At 43.3% G+C, this 19,575-nt stretch overlaps 1 protein-coding gene across 1 annotated transcript in view; it reads right to left on the minus strand.

Annotated features, from left to right (window-relative positions):
* Nucleotides 1–19,575, minus strand: part of psmf1 (proteasome inhibitor subunit 1) — a 62,337-nt gene that overhangs the window by 33,824 nt on the left and 8,938 nt on the right. Inside the window, exon 4 of the mRNA XM_073062200.1 lies at nucleotides 15,646–15,843. Within this exon, the coding sequence (XP_072918301.1) occupies nucleotides 15,646–15,843 (198 nt within the window). The remainder of the gene's footprint in view (nucleotides 1–15,645; nucleotides 15,844–19,575) is intronic.

The raw sequence follows: 19,575 nt of genomic DNA on the forward strand, positions 1-19,575 counted from the left end.
TACAACCTAAGGATATGCTGGGGTTAATCCCCAGGTGTCGTTACACCTTCCAGTGCCAACACAGCATGTCCACATCAGAACAACATGGGCAAAAACAACAACTGCAAAACAAACTACTCTCCTCGAACCCACCCACTCCCTCAAAGTCAAAAGTCAAAGCAAATTTATCAAACTATGTATGTTACCAGTAAGATGGCGGTCCACTTGATCGCAGTGGTTTCTATGGGGCCAACCAAAGGTGTTATTGTCTTTTTTAAGCATATGATCGCAAGACTCTGCTGGACATTAAGAACTTAAAAGTACAGCAGATCTACCCCAACAGCGAGTTGCTCATTGGTGGAGAAACTGAATGAGTGGATCATGCTTCTGTCTCTGTCAGGAGTCCACGCAGGTGGTACGCAGTCTAACAGTGAGTGATCGCCCCAGTCACAAGACCCTGTTTGGACATTGTTAACGTGGAATGCTGCAAATCCAATTCACTGATTTATTGGCAAATGTGGCGGTGCGCTCCACTGGAGCCAGTGTGGTGTGGTGTCCAAACTGGAGTCGATGCTACCCCCCAGTGTTCGGTCAGACAAGCCATATAGTATGCATGGACTTGGTCTTGGACTAATTTTTTTATGTGACCATTTTACTGACAACTTATATGTGCTTGCTGTATTATATGTGCCTTGTGTGTGTGACTATTGGTATTGTGCTTTGCACCTTGGCCCTGGAGTAATGCTGTTTCATTTGGTTGTATTTATGGGTATTCATCTGTGGTTGAATGACAAACTTGAACTTGAATTTGAGGTTTATTTTCTTGCAGGCACTGACAGGAAAATAAGTAATAATATAGAATTTATGAAAAACTACACACAAAGTAGAACAGAGTGATCTAGGAATAATGGTGCATAGCTCCCTGAAGGTGGAATCTCATGTGGACAGGGTGGTGAAGAAAGCTTTTGGTATGTTGGCCTTTATAAATCAGAGCATTGAGTATAGGAGTTGGGATGTAATGTTAAAATTGTACAAGGCATTGCTAAGGCCGAATTTGGAGTATTGTGTACAGTTCTGGTCACTGAATTATAGGAAAGATGTCAACAAAATAGAGAGAGTACAGAGAAGATTTACTAGAATGTTACCTGGGTTTCAGCACCCAAGTTACAGGGAAAGATTGAACAAGGTAGGTCTTTATTCTTTGGAGTGTAGAAGGTTGAGGGGGGGACTTGATAGAGGTATTTAAAATAATGAGGGGGATAGATCGAGTTGACGTGGATAGGCTTTTTCCATTGAGAGTAGGGGAGATTCAAACAAGAGGACATGAGTTGAGAGTTAGGGGGCAAAAGTTTAAGGGTAACACGAGGGGGAATTTCTTTACTCAGACAGTGGTAGCTGTGTGGAATGAGCTTCCTGTAGAAGTGGTAGAGGCAGGTTCAGTATTGTCATTTAAAGCAAAATTGGATAGGTATATGGACAGGAAAGGAATGGAGGGTTATGGGCTGAGTGCGGGTCAGTGGGATTAGGTGACAGTCAGCATTCGGCACGGACTAGAAGGGCCGAGATGGCCTGTTTCTGTGTTGTAATTGTTATATGGTTTATATGATAGATAGATAGATAGATACTTTATTCATCCCCATGGGGAAATTCAACATTTTTCCAATGTCCCATACGCTTATTGTAGCAAAACTAATTACATACAATACTTAACTCAATATAAATATGCATCTAAAATCACCCTCTCAAAAAGCATTAATAAATAGCTTTTAAAAAGTTCTTAAATAGTTTACTAAGAAATACATTGAATGGTAACTTAAGCTCAGTCCTGACCCCGGCACTTTAACATATCCTACCCCTGGCGTTTGAATTGTAAAGCCGAATGGCATTGGGGAGTATTGATCTCTTCATCCTGTCTGAGGAGCATTGCATCGATAGCAACCTGCCGCTGAAGCTGCTTCTCTGTCTCTGGATGGTGCTATGTAGAGGATGTTCAGGGTTTTCCATGATTGACCGTAGCCTACTCAGCGCCCTTCGCTCTGCTACCGATGTTATACTCTCCAGTTCTGTGCCCACGACAGAGCCCGCCTTCCTTACCAGCTTATTAAGACATGAGGCGTCCCTCTTCTTAATGCTGCCTCCCCAACATGCCACCACAAAGAAGAGGGCGCTCTCCACAACTGACCTATAGAACATCTTCAGCATCTCACTACAAACATTGAATGACGCCAACCTTCTAAGGAAGTACAGTCGACTCTGTGCCTTCCTGCACAAGGCATCTGTGTTGGCAGTCCAGTCTAGCTTCTCGTCTAACTGTACTCCCAGATACTTGTAGGTCTTAACCTGCTCCACACATTCTCCATTAATGATCACTGACTCCATATGAGGCCTAGATCTCCTAAAGTCCACCACCATATGGTTCTACAAGTCTGACAAACAACCAACAAGCAAAACACACACCCAACCACCAGCCCCAGGCCTCTAAACACAGGACACACCATCTCCAGAGCTCCAGTCCTTGGCCCCAGAATCACATGCATTAACTTTTTATTTATACTTCGCAACTTTGAATGCAATGAAGCGTTCACAGCAAGCTGTCACACAGCAAAATTACACTGACTGAAAGAGAGATATATTGGTTAAAATAATTCTGCCACTTGCTGGATCATGTTCTTTGGTCTTTGCATTAATCAGTAGATAGTTAAATGCTCAGGTCAACTGAAAGACGGCACCTTCACTGGAATAGTGAACTCGCAATAGATGCTCACATTTCTGGATTGGGTCTGACATGTTGCTCTGAATTTCCAGCATCTGCAAAACCTTATGTTTAAAACTGGTCATTGATGAAGGGACTTGACCAAAAACATTGACTGTTTAGTTCTTTCCAAACATACTGCCTGTCCTGCTGAGTTCCTCCAGCATTTTGTATGCGTTGCTCTGCAGAATCTCGTGTTTACCTCATTATTTATGGGTTATTGCCCTATTTATTTGGTAATTTATAGTAATACTTGCACTGTCCTGCTGTTACAAAGCAACAAATTTCACGGCGTGCAAGTCAGTGATTAAAAAAAACTTGCCTCCAATTGTGGAATGTTTAAATCATTCATGATTGGAAACCAACACAGGCTGCGCCACCCCATGGTAGACACAGGCCATTACAGCCAAATTGCAATCCTACTTCCAACAATGCAGGCTGCAATGCACACTCTAGAATTTACTGCAGTCGTCAGGTGACATTAACTTGCCTCCAAGTGATCGTAAAGGAGGTGAAAAACAGAAAGAGACAGATTAATTAATTACATAAGTGTGATAATTAACAAGCTAAAAAAATCTCTGGATTTTTGCATGAGGCTCTCTTTTGGTCAGGGCTGACCTTGGATGTTACATCTCAGATGTCTACATGATACTCAAGTCAGGACAGTACAATATGGAGAGCAAAGCTATTACTCAAGCAGCAGGTTCTCCCTTTCCACACGGCTGAAGAATCCAAAGCAACAGCCAAGACCGATAAGTCTTTCCCGTAATTAGGTGAAGTTAAATCTGGGGTGGCACGGTTCGAAGGGACAGAAGGGCCTATTTCGCGCTGTATCTCCAAATAAATAATAAATACCAATGAAGTGTCTCAGCCCGTAACATCAACTGTTTATTTCTCTCCATAGATGCTGCCTGACCTGAGTTGCTCCAGCACGCTGTTTCTCTCCCATGTGCAGAACCTCTTGTGGCTGCATTCTATTTAGTTCTATTCAGATACCAGCCATTTAACAGCTCGTTCTCTTAAAAAGCACATAGTAAAATATACTCACAATAGAAATTCGAGCACCAGATGCCTGTTCTGCCTGAGGTGTAAAAGTCACACTCAACGGGATTAGTTACAATGGTCAGGATGACGACTGTGGCCTGACTCTTCACTATTCTTGGTGCGGCTGTAATGAAACCCAATTTCCCTCGGGATCAATAAAGTATGTCTGTCTGTCTGAAGAGCCTGCTTAAGTGCTGTATTATTCTATGACTATGTCTCATATCTCATTCCACCCTTCTCCTCCCTGACATTTCTTCTGTTCAGCCCATACAACACAACTTGTACTTAAATTGTAGAAAAACAAGGTGGTGGAGAAGGCAAGTTTAATGTACACGCAAATACAGCCATCCGAAATAGCATTCCTCTGGGGCCAAGGTGCAAAGACAATACCAACAACTACACGTAGCACATATAATTATGGTAGCAGAAGGGGAGTCCAGGACAAAGATAGGGAGAAATTACTTTAGTTAGAGGGTGGTAAATCTGTGGAATTTGTTGCCATGGGCAGCTGTGGAGGCCAAGTCATTGGGTACATTTAAGGCAGAGATAGGTAAGTTTCTTGATTAGCCAGGGAATCAAAGGGTATGGGGAGAAGGCAGGGGAGTGGGATGACTAGAAGAATTGGATCAGCCCGTGATTGAATGGCGGAGCAGACTCGATAGGCCAAATGGCCAACTTCTGTTTCAATATCTTATGGCCTTAAGAACTTTGCCTAGAAATGCTCCATCTTTCAGTAAAGAACATTTGTCTATCAAAACACTTGTTCTGCAGTATATCCAGGATGACATCAATGGCAGACATTCTTTGACCAGCTATTTTTCCAGTTAAACCCCAAGAATTGACCTGGAGTTTTCCTGAAGACACTAATTCACCCAGAACTGGCAGCTCAATCAGGTACTCAGTAGATCACCTTACCATAAGGCACAGGAGCAGAAATAGGCCATTTGTCCCATCAAGTCTGCTCTGCCATTTCATCATGGCTTATCCATTTTCCCTCTTAGCCACAATCTCCTGCCTTTTGCCCTGTATCACTTCATGCTGGACAATCAAGAACCTATTCTGCCTTAAATATACTTAAAGACTGTGGCAACGAACTCTCAGGCTAAAGAAGTTCTTCCTCATCTCTGTTCTAAAATGATTCGTCTCTATTCTGAGGCTGTGTCCTTTGGTCTTAGACTCTCCCACTGTAGGAAACGTCCTCTCCACATCCTCTCTATCAAGGCCCTTCACCATTCACTAGGTTTCAATTAGGTCACCCCCACATTTTTCTGAATTTTTGCGAATACAGACCCAGAGCCATCAAACGCTCTTCAGAAAACAAGCCAATCAATCTTAGGCACACGAGTGAATCTGCAGATGCTGGAAATAAATAAAAACACAAAATGCTGGCAGAACTCAGCAGGCCAGACAGCATCTATGGGAGGAGGTAGTGACAACGTTTCGGGCCGAAACTCTTCATCAGGAGTCAACCCCTGATGAAGGATTTTGGCCCGAAACATCGTCACTACCTCCTCCCATAGATGCTGTCTGGCCTGCTGAGTTCTGCCAGCATTTTGTGTTTTTACCAATCAATCTTGGAATCATTTTCGTGAACCTCCTCTCCAGTTTCAGTACATCTTTTCTCAGATAAGGGGCCCAAAACTGCTCACTATACTCCGTGAGGTCTCACCAGTGCTTTGTAAAATCTCAACATTACATCCTTGTTTTTTAATATTCTAGTCCTCTTGAAAGGGACCAATATCCTTGCGGGCAGGTTTGCTAGAGATGTTGGGAGTGGTTTAAAATAATATGGCTGGAGATGGGAACCAGTCTGATAGAGCTGAGGATGAGCCAGCCGGTTTACAAGTAGACGATGTAATATGCAATATGAATGTAAGGAAGGACAAGCCAATGAATGGGTACAACTGCAGACAGAGCAAGGAGTTAAGTTGTACCACAGAGGCAAAATTCGTAAGGGCAAAGAATGCCGGGCTGAAGGTGCTATATTTAAATGCACGTAGCATTCAGAATAAGGTTGACGAACTCGTGGTGCAATTAGAGATTGGTCAGTATGTGGGCATCACTGAGTCATGGCTGAAAAGAATATCATAGTTGGGAGTTTAATATCAAAGGATATATGTTGTATTGAAAAGACAGGCAAGAAGGCATAGATAGTGTGGCTCTATTGGTAAAAGATGAAATTATACCTTTAGAAAGAACATAGAAATCTACAGCACATTACAGACCCTTCGGCCACAATATTGTGCCAACCTTGTTACCTACTCTAGAAACCGCCTAGAGTTTCCCTAGTGCATAGCTCTCCATTTTTCTAAGCTCCACGTACCTATCTTAGAGGCTCTTAAAAGACCCTGAAGTATCCGCTTCCATCACCATCACCAGCAGTACATTCCACACATCCACCACTCTCTGTGTGGAAAACTTACCCCTGACATCCCCTTGGTACCTATTACCAAGCACCTTAAAATCACAGCCCCTCATCATTAGCCATTTCAGCCCTGGGAAAAAGTGTCTGGCTATCCACATGATCAATGTCCTTCATCATCTTATACACCTCTATCAGATCACCTCTCATCCTCCATCGCTCCAAAGAGAAAAGGCCAAATACACTCAACCTACTCTCATACGGTATGCCCTCCAATCCAGGGAACGTCCTTGTAAATCTCTCTATAGTATGCACATCCTTCCTGCAGCAAGGTAACTGAGCACAGGACTCCAAGTGGGGTCTGACCAAGGACCCATGTAACATTAGACAATAGACAATAGGTGCAGAAGTAGACCATTCGGCCCTTCGAGCCTGCACCACCATTTTGAGATCATGGCTGATCAATTACTATCAATACTCGGTTCCTGCCTTGTCCCCATATCCCTTGATTCCCCTATCCATAAGATACCTATCTATCTAGATAGATAGATAGATACTTTATTCATCCCCATGGGGAAATTCAACATTTTTTCCAATGTCCCATACACTTATTGTAGCAAAACTAATTACATACAATACTTAACTCAGTAAAAATGATATGCATCTAAAATCACCCTCTCAAAAAGCATTAATAATAGCTTTTAAAAAGTTCTTAAGTAGTTTACTTAAATACATTGAGTCCTAACCCCAGCACTTTAACATATCTTACTCCTGGCGGTTGAATTGTAAAGCCGAATGGCATTGGGGAGTATTGATCTCTTCATCCTGTCTGAGGAGCATTGCATCGATAGCAACCTATCGCTGAAACTGCTTCTCTGTCTCTGGATGGTGCTATGTAGAGGATGTTCAGGGTTTTCCATACTCAGCGCCCTTCGCTCTGCTACCGATGTTATACTCTCCAGTACTTTGCCCACGACAGAGCCCACCTTCCTTACCAGCTTATTAAGACGTGAGGCGTCCCTCTTCTTAATGCTGCCTCCCCAACACGCCACCACAAAGAAGAGGGCGCTCTCCACAACTGACCTATAGAACATCTTCAGCATCTCACTACAAATATTGAATGACGCCAACCTTCTAAGGAAGTACAGTCGACTCTGTGCCTTCCTGCACAAGGCATCTGTGTTGGCAGTCCAATCTAGCTTCTCGTCTAACTGTACTCCCAGATACTTGTAGGTCTTAACCTGCTCCACACATTCTCCATTAATGATCACTGACTCCATATGAGGCCTAGATCTCCTAAAGTCCACCACCATCTCCTTGGTCTTGGTGATATTGAGACGCGGGTAGTTTGAGTTGCACCATATCACAAAGTCCTGTATCAGTTTCCTATACTCTTCCTCCTGTCCATTCCTGACACACCCCACTATGGCCGTGTCATCAGCGAACTTCTGCACATGGCAGGACTCCGAGTTATATTGGAAGTCTGATGTGCTAGCTCCTTCTTGAAAGCATCCAGAGAATTGGCCTCCACTGCCTTCCGAGGCAGTGCATTCCACACCCCCACAACTCTCTGGGAGAAGAAGTTTTTCCTTAACTCTGTCCTAAATGACCTACCCCTTATTCTCAAATCATGCCCTCTGGTACTGGACTCTCCCAGCATCTGGAACATATTTCCTGCCTCTATCTTGTCCAATCCCTTAATAATCTTATATGTTTCAATCAGATCCCCTCTCAATCTCCTTAATTCCAGCGTGTACAAGCCCAGTCTCTCTAACCTCTCTGCGTAAGACAGTCCAGACATCCCAGGAACTAACCTCGGAAATCTACGCTGCACTTCCTCTACAGCCAGGATGTCCTTCCTTAACCCTGGAGACCAAAACTGTACACAATACTCCAGATGTGGTCTCACCAGGGCTCTGTACAAATGCAAGAGGATTTCCTTGCTCTTGTACTCAATTATCTTTGCAATAAAGGCCAACATTCCATTAGTCTTCTTCACTGCCTGCTGCACTTGCTCATTCACCTTCAGTGACTGATGAACAAGGACTCCGAGATCTCTTTGTATTTCTCCCTTACCCAACTCTACACCGTTCAGATAATAATCTGCCTTCCTGTTCTTACTCCCAAAGTGGATAACCTCACACTTATTCACATTAAACACCATCTGCCAAGTATCTGCCCACTCACCCAGCCTATCCAAGTCACCCTGAATTCTCCTAACATCCTCAACACATGTCACACTGCCACCCAGCTTAGTATCATCAGCAAATTTGCTGATGTTATTTTCTATGCCTTCATCCAAATCGTTAACGTAAATGGTAATCAGCTGTGGTCCCAATAACGAGCCCTGTGGTACCCCACTAGTCACCACCTGCCATTCCGAGAAACACCCATTCACCATTACCCTTTGCTTTCTATCTGCCAACCAGTTTTCTATCCTTGTCAATGCCTTCCCCCCGATGCCCTGAGCTTTGATTTTACTCACCAATCTCCTATGTGGGACCTTATCAAATGCCTTCTGAAAATCGAGGTACACTACATCCACTGGATCTCCCCCATCCAACTTCCTGGTTACATCCTTGAAAAACTCCAACAGTAACTCACACCTCGAACTCAATCCCACAGTTGATGAATGCCAACACATCACATGCCTTCTTAACAACACTGTTAACGCAGAAAGAGGTGACATAGGGTCAGAAAATGTCAAAGCTAAGAAAGAGTGAAAAAACCTTTATGGGAATCATATATAGGCCTCCAAATAGTAACCAAGATGTGGGGTTGAGACTGCAAAGGGAGCTGGAAAATGCACATAATAAGGTTAATGTCACAATTGTAATGGGGGAGTTCAAAATGTAAGGGGATTGGGAAAATCAGGTTGGTGTCAGATCGCAAAAGAGGAAACTTGTTGAATGCATATGAGATGGACTTTCAGAACAGTGTTCTCAGGGAAAGGCTAACCTTATACAGGAAACACAGAAAACCTACAGCACAATACAGGCCGTTCGGCCCAGAAAGTTGTGCCAAACATGTCCCTACCTTAGAAATTACTAGGGTTAAACATAGCCCTCTACGTTCCTAAGCTCCATGTACCTATCCAGGAGTCTCTTAAAAGACCCTATCGTATCCGCCTCCACCACCGTCGCCGGCAGTCCATTCCATGCACTCACTACTCTCTGAGTAAAAAAACTTACCCCTGACATCTCCTCTGTACCTACTCCCCAGCACCTTAAACCTGTGTCCTCTTGTGGCAGCCATTTCAGCCCTGGGAAAAAATCCTCTGACTGTCCACACGATCAATGCCTCTTACCATCTTATACACCTCTATCAGGTCACCTCTCTTCCTCCATCACTCCAAGGAGGAAAGGCCGAGTTCACTCAACCTGCTTTCATAAGACATGCTCCCCAATCCAGGCAACATCCTTGTAAATCTCCTCTGCACCCTTTCTATGGCTTCGACATCCTTCCTGTAGTGAGGCGATCAGAACTGAGCACAGTACTCCAAGCAGGGTCTGACTAGGGTCCTATATAGCTGTAACATTACCTCTCGGCTCCTAAATTCAATTCCACGATTGATGAAGGCCAATACACCGTATGCCTTCTTAACCACAGAGTCAACCTGCGCAGTTGCTTTGAGTGTCCTATGGACTCGGACCCCAAGATCCCTCTGATCCTCCACACTGCCAAGAGTCTTACCATTAATATTATACTCTGCCGTCAAAATGAACCACTTCACACTCATCTGGGTTGAACTACATCTGCCACTTCTCAGCCCAGTTTTGCATCTTATTGATGTCCCGCTGTAACCTCTGACAGCCCTCCACACTATCCACAACACACCCAACCTTTGTGTCATCAGCAAACTTACTAACCCATCCCTCTACTTCCTCTGGGTGTTGTGTAATTACCAGGAAGCTTAACAAAAAGAAACCCCTAGGAGGTAGTGATCATAATATGATTGAATTCATACTGTAATTTGAGAGGGAGAAGCGCAAGTCATATGTATCAGAACTGCGATGGAATAATGGGAATTGCAGATTCATGAGAGAGGTTCTTGCCCAGGTGGATTGGAGGAGGGTACTGGTGGGGATGATGGCAGAACAGAGGTGGCTGAAGTTTCTGGGAATAGTTTCACAAGGTGCAGGATAGATATGTCCCACAGAAGTAGTTCTCAAATGGCAGAGGTAGGGAGCAGTGGCTAACAAGGGAAGTAAAGGACTGCAAAGAAGCCAAGGAAAGAGCATATAAGGTAGCAAAAGTGAGTAGGAAGTTGGATGATTGGGAAGCTTTCAAAATCCAACAGAAAGCAACTAAAAAGCTATAAGAAGGGAAAAGATGAAATATGAGGGCAAAATGGCTGATAAAATAAAGCAGGATTCTAAAGGTTTTTTTGTTATATAAAGAATAAAAGGGAGGTGAGAGTTGATATTGGACTACTGGAAAATGAAGTTGGTGTGGTAGTAATAGGGGACAAAGAAGTGGCAGATGACTTAATAAGCACTTTGCTTCAGCTTTGACTGTGGAAGACACTAGCAATGCGCCAGAGGTCTATGAGTGTCAGGGAGGAGTGAGTGCCATTGCTATTACAAAGGAAAAAGTGCCAGGCAAGGTGGACAACTCACCTACATCCTGAGAGAGGTTGCTGAAGAGATAATGGATGCATTGGTCATGATCTTTCAAGAATCACTTGACTCTGGCATGGTCCTGGAGGACTGGAAAATTGCAAATGTCACTCCATTATTTAAGAAGGGAGGAACACAAAAGAGAGGAAATTATAGGCCAGTTAGCCTAACCTCAGTGGTTGGCAATGTGTTGGAATCTATTATTCACACTAAGGTTTCGAGGTACTTGGAGACTACTGATAAGTCAAAGTCAGCATGGTTTCTGTGAAAGGAAATCTTTCATGACAAATTTGTTAGTGTTCTTCGAGGAAATAACAAGCAGGGTGGCCAAAGGACAGGCAGTGGATGTCATTTACTTCAATTTTCAGAAGTTGTTTGTTAAGGTGCCACACATGAGGCTGCTTAACAAGATAAAATCCTACGGCGTTACAGGAAATATACTGATAAGGGCAGAGAAATGGCTGACAGGCAGGATGCAGCAAGTGGGAATAAAGGGGGCCTTTTCAGTTGGCTGCCAGTGACTAGTGGTGTTCCTTAGGGGTCAGTATTGGGACCACTAATTTTCACACTGTTTGTCAATGATTTGGGCAATGGGATTGATGGCTTTGTGGCAAAATTTGCAGATAATATGAAGATAGGTGGAGTGGTAGGTAGTGCTGAGGAAGCAATGCAATTGCAGCAAGACTTACACAAATTGGAAGAATGGGCAAAAAAGTGGCAGATGAAATACAGTGTTGGGAAATGTATGATAATGCATTTTGGTGAAAGGTACAATAGTGCAGACTATTATCTAAATGGGGAGAAGGTTCAAACATCAGATGTGCAGAGGGACTTAGGAGTCCTTGTGCAAGACTCCCAGAAGGTTAATTCACAGGTTGAATCTGTGGTAAAGAAGGCAAATGCAATATTGGCATTTATTTTAAAGGAAATACAAGGAGATAATGCTGAAGCTTTTAAGACTCTTGTCAGGCCGCACTTGGGGTATTGTTAACAGTCTTGGACACCTTATATCAAAAAGGATGTGTTGTCATTGGAGAGAGTCCAGAGGGGGATAACGAGGATGATTTTGGGAATGAAGGGGTAACATATGAGGAGAATTTGGCAGGTTTGGTCCCATTTTCACTGGAATTTAGAAGAACGTGTGAGGATCTCACTGAAACTTACCAAATGTTGAAAGGACCAGATAAGGTGGATGTGGAGAGATGTTTCAGTGGTAGAGGTATCCAGAACTAGAGGGCACAGCCTCAAAATTGAGGGGTGACTTTTTAGAACAAAAGTAAGGTGAAATTATTTTAGCCAAAGAGTAGTGAATCTGTGGAGTGATCTGCCACAGACTGCAGTGGCGGCCAAGTCTGTGGATATACTTAATGAAGTTAATAGATTCCTGATTGGTTGGGGAATAAAGGGATATGGTGAGAGGGTAGGTGTATGAGGTTGAATGGGATCTTGGTTCAGCGATGATGAAATGGCAGAGTGGACTTGATAGCTGAAAGGCCTAATTCTGCTCCTTTGTCCTATGGTCTTACCTAGCTGATGCTCATCTCAAAGCGTCCTTGAAATTGGATCAGTTTTGTCACTGATGTTAATTGCTAACATGTATATTCTCACCCATCTAACTTGATTTTGCATCACTAACAGAAACAATATCGCACCTAGTGCTAGCCTTTCCTTTGCCTGCCGTTTAGATGCCCCATCTCAATCACTCTTTTGTCTCATTAGTATCACTAGACACCAAATTTTAATCAAGTCCACGATGAGCCCAACAAGATGTAATGAACTTCTGGTTGGCAGCAGGGGATTTCTGAGCTCCATTTACCTATCCAGAAGTCTCTTAAAAGACCCTATCATATCCTCCTCCACCACTGTCACCGTCAGCCCATTCCACGCACTCACCACTCTCTGCGTAAAAAACTTACCCCCGACATCTCCATCTTCCAAGCACCTTAAAACTGTGCCCTCTCGTGCTAGCCATTTCAGCCCTGGGGAAAAAGCCTCTGACTATCCACACGATCAATGCCTCTCATCATCTTATATACCTCTATCAGGTCACCTCTCATCTCCGTCGCTCCAAGGAGAAAAAGGCCAAGTACACTCAACCTATTCTCAAAAGGCATGCTCCCCAATCCAGGCAATATCCTTGTAACTCTCTCTATAGTATTCACATCCTTCCTGTAGTGAGGTGACCAGATCTGAGCTCAGTACTCCAAGAGGGGCCTGACCAGGGTCCGATATAGCTGTAACATTACCTCTCGGCTCTTGAACTCAATCCCAGGGTTGGTGAAGGCTAATACACCTTATGCCTTCTTAGATTCCTCTGATCCTCCACATTGCCAAGAGGCCTACCTTAATATTCTGCCATATTTGACCTACCAAAATGAACCAACTCACACTTATCTGGGTTTAACTCCATCTGCCACTTCTCAGCCCAGTTTTGCAGCCTATCAATGTCCCGCTGTAACCTCCGACAGCCCTCCACACTATCCACAACACCTTCAAACTTTGTGTCATCAGCAAATTTACCAACTCATCCCTCCACTTCCTTACCCAGGTCATTTATAAAAATCATGAAAAGTAGGGGACCCAGAACAGAACTTGCATGGGGTACCTTATCAAATGCCTTGCTGAAATTCATATACACTAAATATACTGCTCTATACCTTCACGTGTTTAGTCACATCCTCAAAAAATTCAATCAGGCTCATAAGGCATGACCTGCCTTTGACAAAACCATGCTGACTACTCCTAATCATATTATGCCTCTCTACATATTCATAAATCCTGCCTCTCAGGATCTTCTCCATCAACTTACCAAGTACTGAAGTAAGACTCGCTGGTCTATAATTTTCTAGGCTATCTCTACTCCCTTTCTTGAATAATGGAACAACATCTGCAACCCTCCAATCCTCCAGAACTTCTCCCATCCCCATTGATGATGCAAAATAATCTTATATTTCATCATTCACCCTTAACCTATGACCTTAAGTTCTAGTTTCACTCAACCTCAGTGGAAAAGGTCTGCTTGCATTTACTCTATCTATATCCCTCAATTTTGTATACCTCTATCTAATTTCGCCTCACTCTTCTATGATCCAGGGAATAAAGTCCTAACCTATTCAACCTTTCCCTATGGCTCAGGTCCTCAAGTCCTGGCAACATCCTAGTAGATTTGGGCACATAAACCAGTGTAGGATCCTTGTAGTTTTTTTCTGTACTCTTTCAATCTTATTGACATCTTTCCTATAGGTAGGTGATCAGAACTGCACACATTACTCCAAATTCAGCCTCATTAACATCTTATACAACTTCCACATAACATTCCAGCTCCGATATAAATATCCTGATTATTGAAAGCCAATGTGTTCAAAGCTCTCACCATATTTAATTCTGACACTTTCACTTTCAATGAATTATGGATCTGTACTCTCAGATCCTTCTGTTCTACTGGAAACCTCAGTGTTCCATCATTCACTGTGTAAACCTTACACTGGTTTGTCTACCCAAAGTGCAACACCTTGCACGTGTCTGCATTAAATTCCATCTCCCATTTTTCAGCCGCTTTTCTCAGCTGGACCAAATCCCACTGCAGGCAACAATAGCCTTTCTCACTGTCCACTACAACCTCAATCTTGATGTCATCTGCAAATTTGCTGACCCAGTTTACTACATCATCTAAATCATTAGCAAAGATGATAAACAACGGACCCAGCACCGATCCATGCGACACACCATATCGTCATAAACTAAGTATTGTTTCCTGGGTGTGTGGGGTTTCCAAGGAAAGATAACACACCTCTGGTGAAACGGCTTGATGTGCCCATTCTGGTGCAGTGCACTCACCTCTGGTCCCACTGGACACTCAGTTCTCACTTGTGGCTCCAATAAACTGTTTGCATGAGACAGCAGCCACATCATGAGACAAGCAGATTAAACCAGGTGAGGGTAATCAGTCCTACCATGCAAACTCAGCTCCAGTGGACTAGGTGGATGAGAGTGCCATCCAACGGCCAAGGAGGCAGCTCTGCAACACTTTGTGGCAACCAAAGGACATGACATGGTCATACACTGCAGTCAAGGAAGACCCCATTTTGCGACGCTTACTGGACCTGGACCTCCAAGGTTGAGAGAGTGGAACTAGCCCAGTTGAACAGGTTTTCCACTTTAAAAACTCTCCCATACAGATTTCCTGCCATTGTTGGACACGATAGACAACCATCACTGTGCAGGAGTCTTATTTTTATCATTCTCTCTTGAAGGGAGCAGGTCCTGGTGGAAGCCACAACTCAGTGGGCTTCATACAAAAGGCACTATATGAATGCATTTCCTTTCTTTATCTAATTGTATTTTAATCCAAGACCATGTTTGCCTTTTAAATGTAAGAAACGATCTCACTGCACAATCTGAAGATGTGTAAGGGATTTGTTCCTCAAGGACAAATGTACATTACAACAGAGACTGCACTTCAAAGGTATTATAGTGCAGTGGTTAGCACAACGCTTTACAGTACCAGTGACCCGGGTTCATTTCCTGCTGCTGCCTGGAAAGAGTTTATACATTCTCCCCGTGACTGCATGGGTTTCCTCTACGTGCTCCACTTTAGTCTCCACAGTCCAAAGACATACCGGTTGGTAGGTTAATTAGTTATTGTAAATTGTCCCGTGATCAGGCTCAGGTTATTGCTGGGCAGCACGCCTTGAAGGGCCTGTTCTTTACTGTATCTCAACAATATAGATAGATGAATAAAAAGATATCTAGTTGTCTGTAAGATGCATTGTGATCATGACAAAACTCAGTGAAGTGTACTGAAGTTTCTCACAATCTCACTTTGTCAGGTAAAAGGGTTAAATCAAAGACAGGCACCTTTTAAATACAGTCATGAGCTTGTCACTCACCAAGGAGATTGCCTCTCTGGGACACGAGGAGGGATGTAGAGTGGGCTGGTGTTTCTGTGCTGTTCAGCACTTGAAGAAGGCTGGACTGACTTCTTTTCTCTCTGGGACCCTCCTGCCGTCCTCTGTTTCGACCCAAGTAAAGGTGAAATGATCGTGGATTCAACAAGGTGCCGTAACTCGTCCTTATTTTTGAAAACTCTGGAGGAACGGTCAGAAAATGCTTGTATTAGAATTTCAACAAAAGGTTGCTGGATAAATGAGGAAAATTAACGTCCTATTACAATAATGACAACAGCATGGTACTTCAGACCACTGTTTGGTGCTATCATCCAAATAAATTTCTGTTCCTTCCTCTTTTCCCCTAAGGTATTTGTCTAATTCCCTCCAGAATTTGCTTTCATTGCCCTTTCATAAGCACATTACAAATCAAAGCAACTCATTTTGAAACATATATTAGACTATAAGGCACAGGAGCAGAATCAGCCATTCAGCCCATCAAGTCTGCTCTGCCATTCCATCTTGGTTGATTTAGGACATAGAAGCAGAAGTAGGCCATTCAACCCATTTATTATACCTTTCAAACCCTGCTCCCTGTAACTTTTGAGCACCTTACTAATCAAGAAACTATCAACCTCTGCTTTAGATATACCCAATGACTTGGATTCCACAGTGCCTGTGACAATGAATTCCACAGATTCGCCACCCTCTGGCTAAAGAAATTCCTCATCTCTGTTCTAAAGGAACGTCCCTCTATTTTCAGACTGTGCCCTCTGGTCCTAGACTCTCCTACTATAGGAAACATCCTCTCTATGGCCACTCTATCTAGGCCTTTGAAAATTTGTTAGGTTTCAATGAGATCCCCTCTCATTCTTCTAAACTCCAGCAAGTACATGCCTAGCATCATCAAACGCTTCTTATACGTTAACCCCTTCATTCATGGGATCATTTCCATAAACCTTCTCTAGACCCTCTCCAATGCCAGCACATCCTTTCTTAGATAAAGGGTTTAATTCTGCTCACCACAATTCCAAGTGCAAACAATGGTCTACCACCTTATCAAGGCTTAGCATAACTCCCTTGCTTTTGTATTCAGTGCCTGTATATAATGCTAAATATTGAATATGCCTTTGTAACAACCTTTAAGACTCATCTTACCACCTTAAAATATTAACACTCTTGCTAAGCATTTTTGTTTTATCAAGAGGAAAGAGACCAATTCTGTGTAACATACACAAAATGCTGAATGAACTCTAGGCACTATCTATGGAGTGGAATAAACAGTCGACATTTCAGATCAAGACCTTTCACCAGGATCGAAAAGGGGGACGAAGCCAAATTAAGAAGGTGATAGGGTAGGTGGGTGGGAAGGGAAGAAGGGAATGATGTGCAAGCTGATAGGTGGAAGAGGTAAAGGGGTGACAGGAGAGGAGATTGGACCAAAGAAAGGGAAGGAGGTGGGGAACCAGAGGGGAGTAACTTTCCTTAGTGTTGGTGTGGAAGAAGTGGGGGAGCCAGGGGACACCAAATGCCAGAAGCATTTTGTGCCCCCTGTGTTGCTGGTACTTAAAAAAATGTTGCACTAATTGCTATGCTACCATGCCACCCCTATCAAATTAACTTAGGAGAAAAAAAAACTTTTCAATATCTTTCATTTGTCTATTCCCAGGGTTTTCAGAAAAACCCTGTTGTGAGGAGTGAAAATGAAAATGTAATTTCATGTTGATCAGGTGGATCTCAAATTTTACTGGCCAGTTGGGCTGTACTGGCATCACAATGGATTTTATCACAGACAAAATGCTGCAGGAACTCAGCAGGTCAGGCAGCATCTATGGAGAGGAATAAACAGTCAACGTTTCGGGCCAAGAACATTTATCAGGATTTGAAAGGAAAAGGGAAGAAGCCAGAATAAGACGGGGGAGGAAAGGAGCACAAGCTGGCAAGCGATAGGTGAGATCCGGTGAAGGCGAAGGTAGGATGGATTAAGTGAGAATCTAGTGAAAAGCTGTGGAAGAGATAAAGGGCAAAAGGAGGAAGAAACTAATGCACTAGGGAAGGATGAGAACTGCTTCCTATTCCTGTCCCAATTGCCAGAATGAGCAGAGGAGTACAGGACTGGGTTTTAGTCAAGACACCTTGGCCTACAGTCTGGACTTGCAACTCAGGGAGTGCTATTTGGGATGAGGTATAAGTGAGAGAGGATACAGAAGTGTAGAACTCAAAGAACAGTCCTTCATTGAGTTTAACTTGTTATGTAGCATCCTTTTAAAGCAGTAAAGAGTGTGATCAAGCATCAACCTTATTCACCATATACATTTAAATGTATTAGGAATTTGCCACCGTGTGTTGGCACAACACGCAACAAAAAACAACATTCAACAATTAAAAGAATAAGGAATTATATAAAATATAAAGTTAGAGGTTAAACTATGAATATGGAATCAAATTTGCATAAATATCAATAGCACTATGCCCAAAATGTTGACTGTCTATTTCTCTCCATTAATGCTGCCTGACCCAGAGTTCCTCCAGCAGTTTGGTTTTTGCGTGTCACAATGGCGTGATTTTCTTTCGTTTTATTGGCATGTTTCCCATAGTAAAATAGCAATCACAATTACACCACACAGAAACATTGAAAACCTACCACACAATACAGATCCTTCGGCCAACAAAGCTGTGCCGAACATGTCCTTACCATAGAAATTACCTAGGGTTACCCACAGCCCTCTATTTTTCTGAGCCCTATTTACCTGTCCAGAATTCTCCTAAAAGACCCTATCATATCTGCCTCCACCACCGTCGCCAGGAGCCCATTCCACACACTCAGCACTCCCTGCGTAAAAAACTTACCTGACATCCCCTCTGTACCTACTTCCCAGCACCTTAAAACTGTGCCTTCTCATCCTCCGTCGCTTCAAGGAAAAAAGGCCGAGATCACTCAACCTATTTTCACAAGGCATGCTCCCCAATCCAGACAACATCCTTGTAAATCTCCCCTGCACCCTTTCTATGGTTTCCACATCCTTCCTGTAGTGAGGCAACCAGAACTGAGCACAGTATTCCAAGTGGGGTCTGACCAGGGTCCTATATACCGGTAACTGCAACAATACCTCTCGGCATCTAAACTCAATCCTACGATTGATGAAGGCCAATGCACCCTACGCTTTCTTAACCACAGTCAACCTGTGCAGCAGCTTTGAGTGTCCTATGGACTCGGACCGCAAGATCCCTCTGATCCTCCGCAGTGCCAAGAGTCTTACCATATTGACTGTGAAGAAATCTGTTTATTCCTGGATAGCATGAAAACTGCCAGTCCTTCCTTTAGTTCAGATTACAACTATCTGAACTTGTTCTTCTGCTGTAGGCCGGTACAAAGTCGAATCACATGGGCACCATGGTAGCATGGCAGTTAGAAAGATACTATTAAAGCTTAGGGACTTCCAAAGTTCAGATTTCAATTCCGGCTCTATCTGTAAGGAGTTTGTACATTCTCCCTGGGATCCACATGGGTTTCCTCTGAGTGCTTCAGTTCCCTTCTACAGTCCAAAGCTGTACTGGTTGCTAGATTAATTGGTCACTGGAAATTGTCCTGTGATTAGACTAGTGTTAAATTGTTGGGTTGCTGGCAGTGTGACTTGTTGGGCCGGAAGGGCCTTTTCCGCGTTGTATCTCTAAAAAATTTATTTCCCTTTTGCTGAATGAATGCCAGTCAATATTGATCCTTCCAGAAAAAGCAGCAGCATTCTTGGCCAGTTGGGCAATCTGAGCCATAAATGTGGGGTCAGTGTGAAGAAGTCTGCACTGGGAGTGGAATTATTTTCACACACAACAGCACTGAATGACTTGGCTAATTTGTTACACAGAATAGGTGTGAAGATTTGCTGACGGTACAGCTTTCCCTTCCTGCCTTCCTCAGAAACTGTGAAATCTCCC

The sequence above is a fragment of the Hemitrygon akajei genome, chromosome 11 (genome assembly GCF_048418815.1).
Source record: "Hemitrygon akajei chromosome 11, sHemAka1.3, whole genome shotgun sequence".
NCBI classification, from domain to species: Eukaryota; Metazoa; Chordata; class Chondrichthyes; order Myliobatiformes; family Dasyatidae; genus Hemitrygon; species Hemitrygon akajei.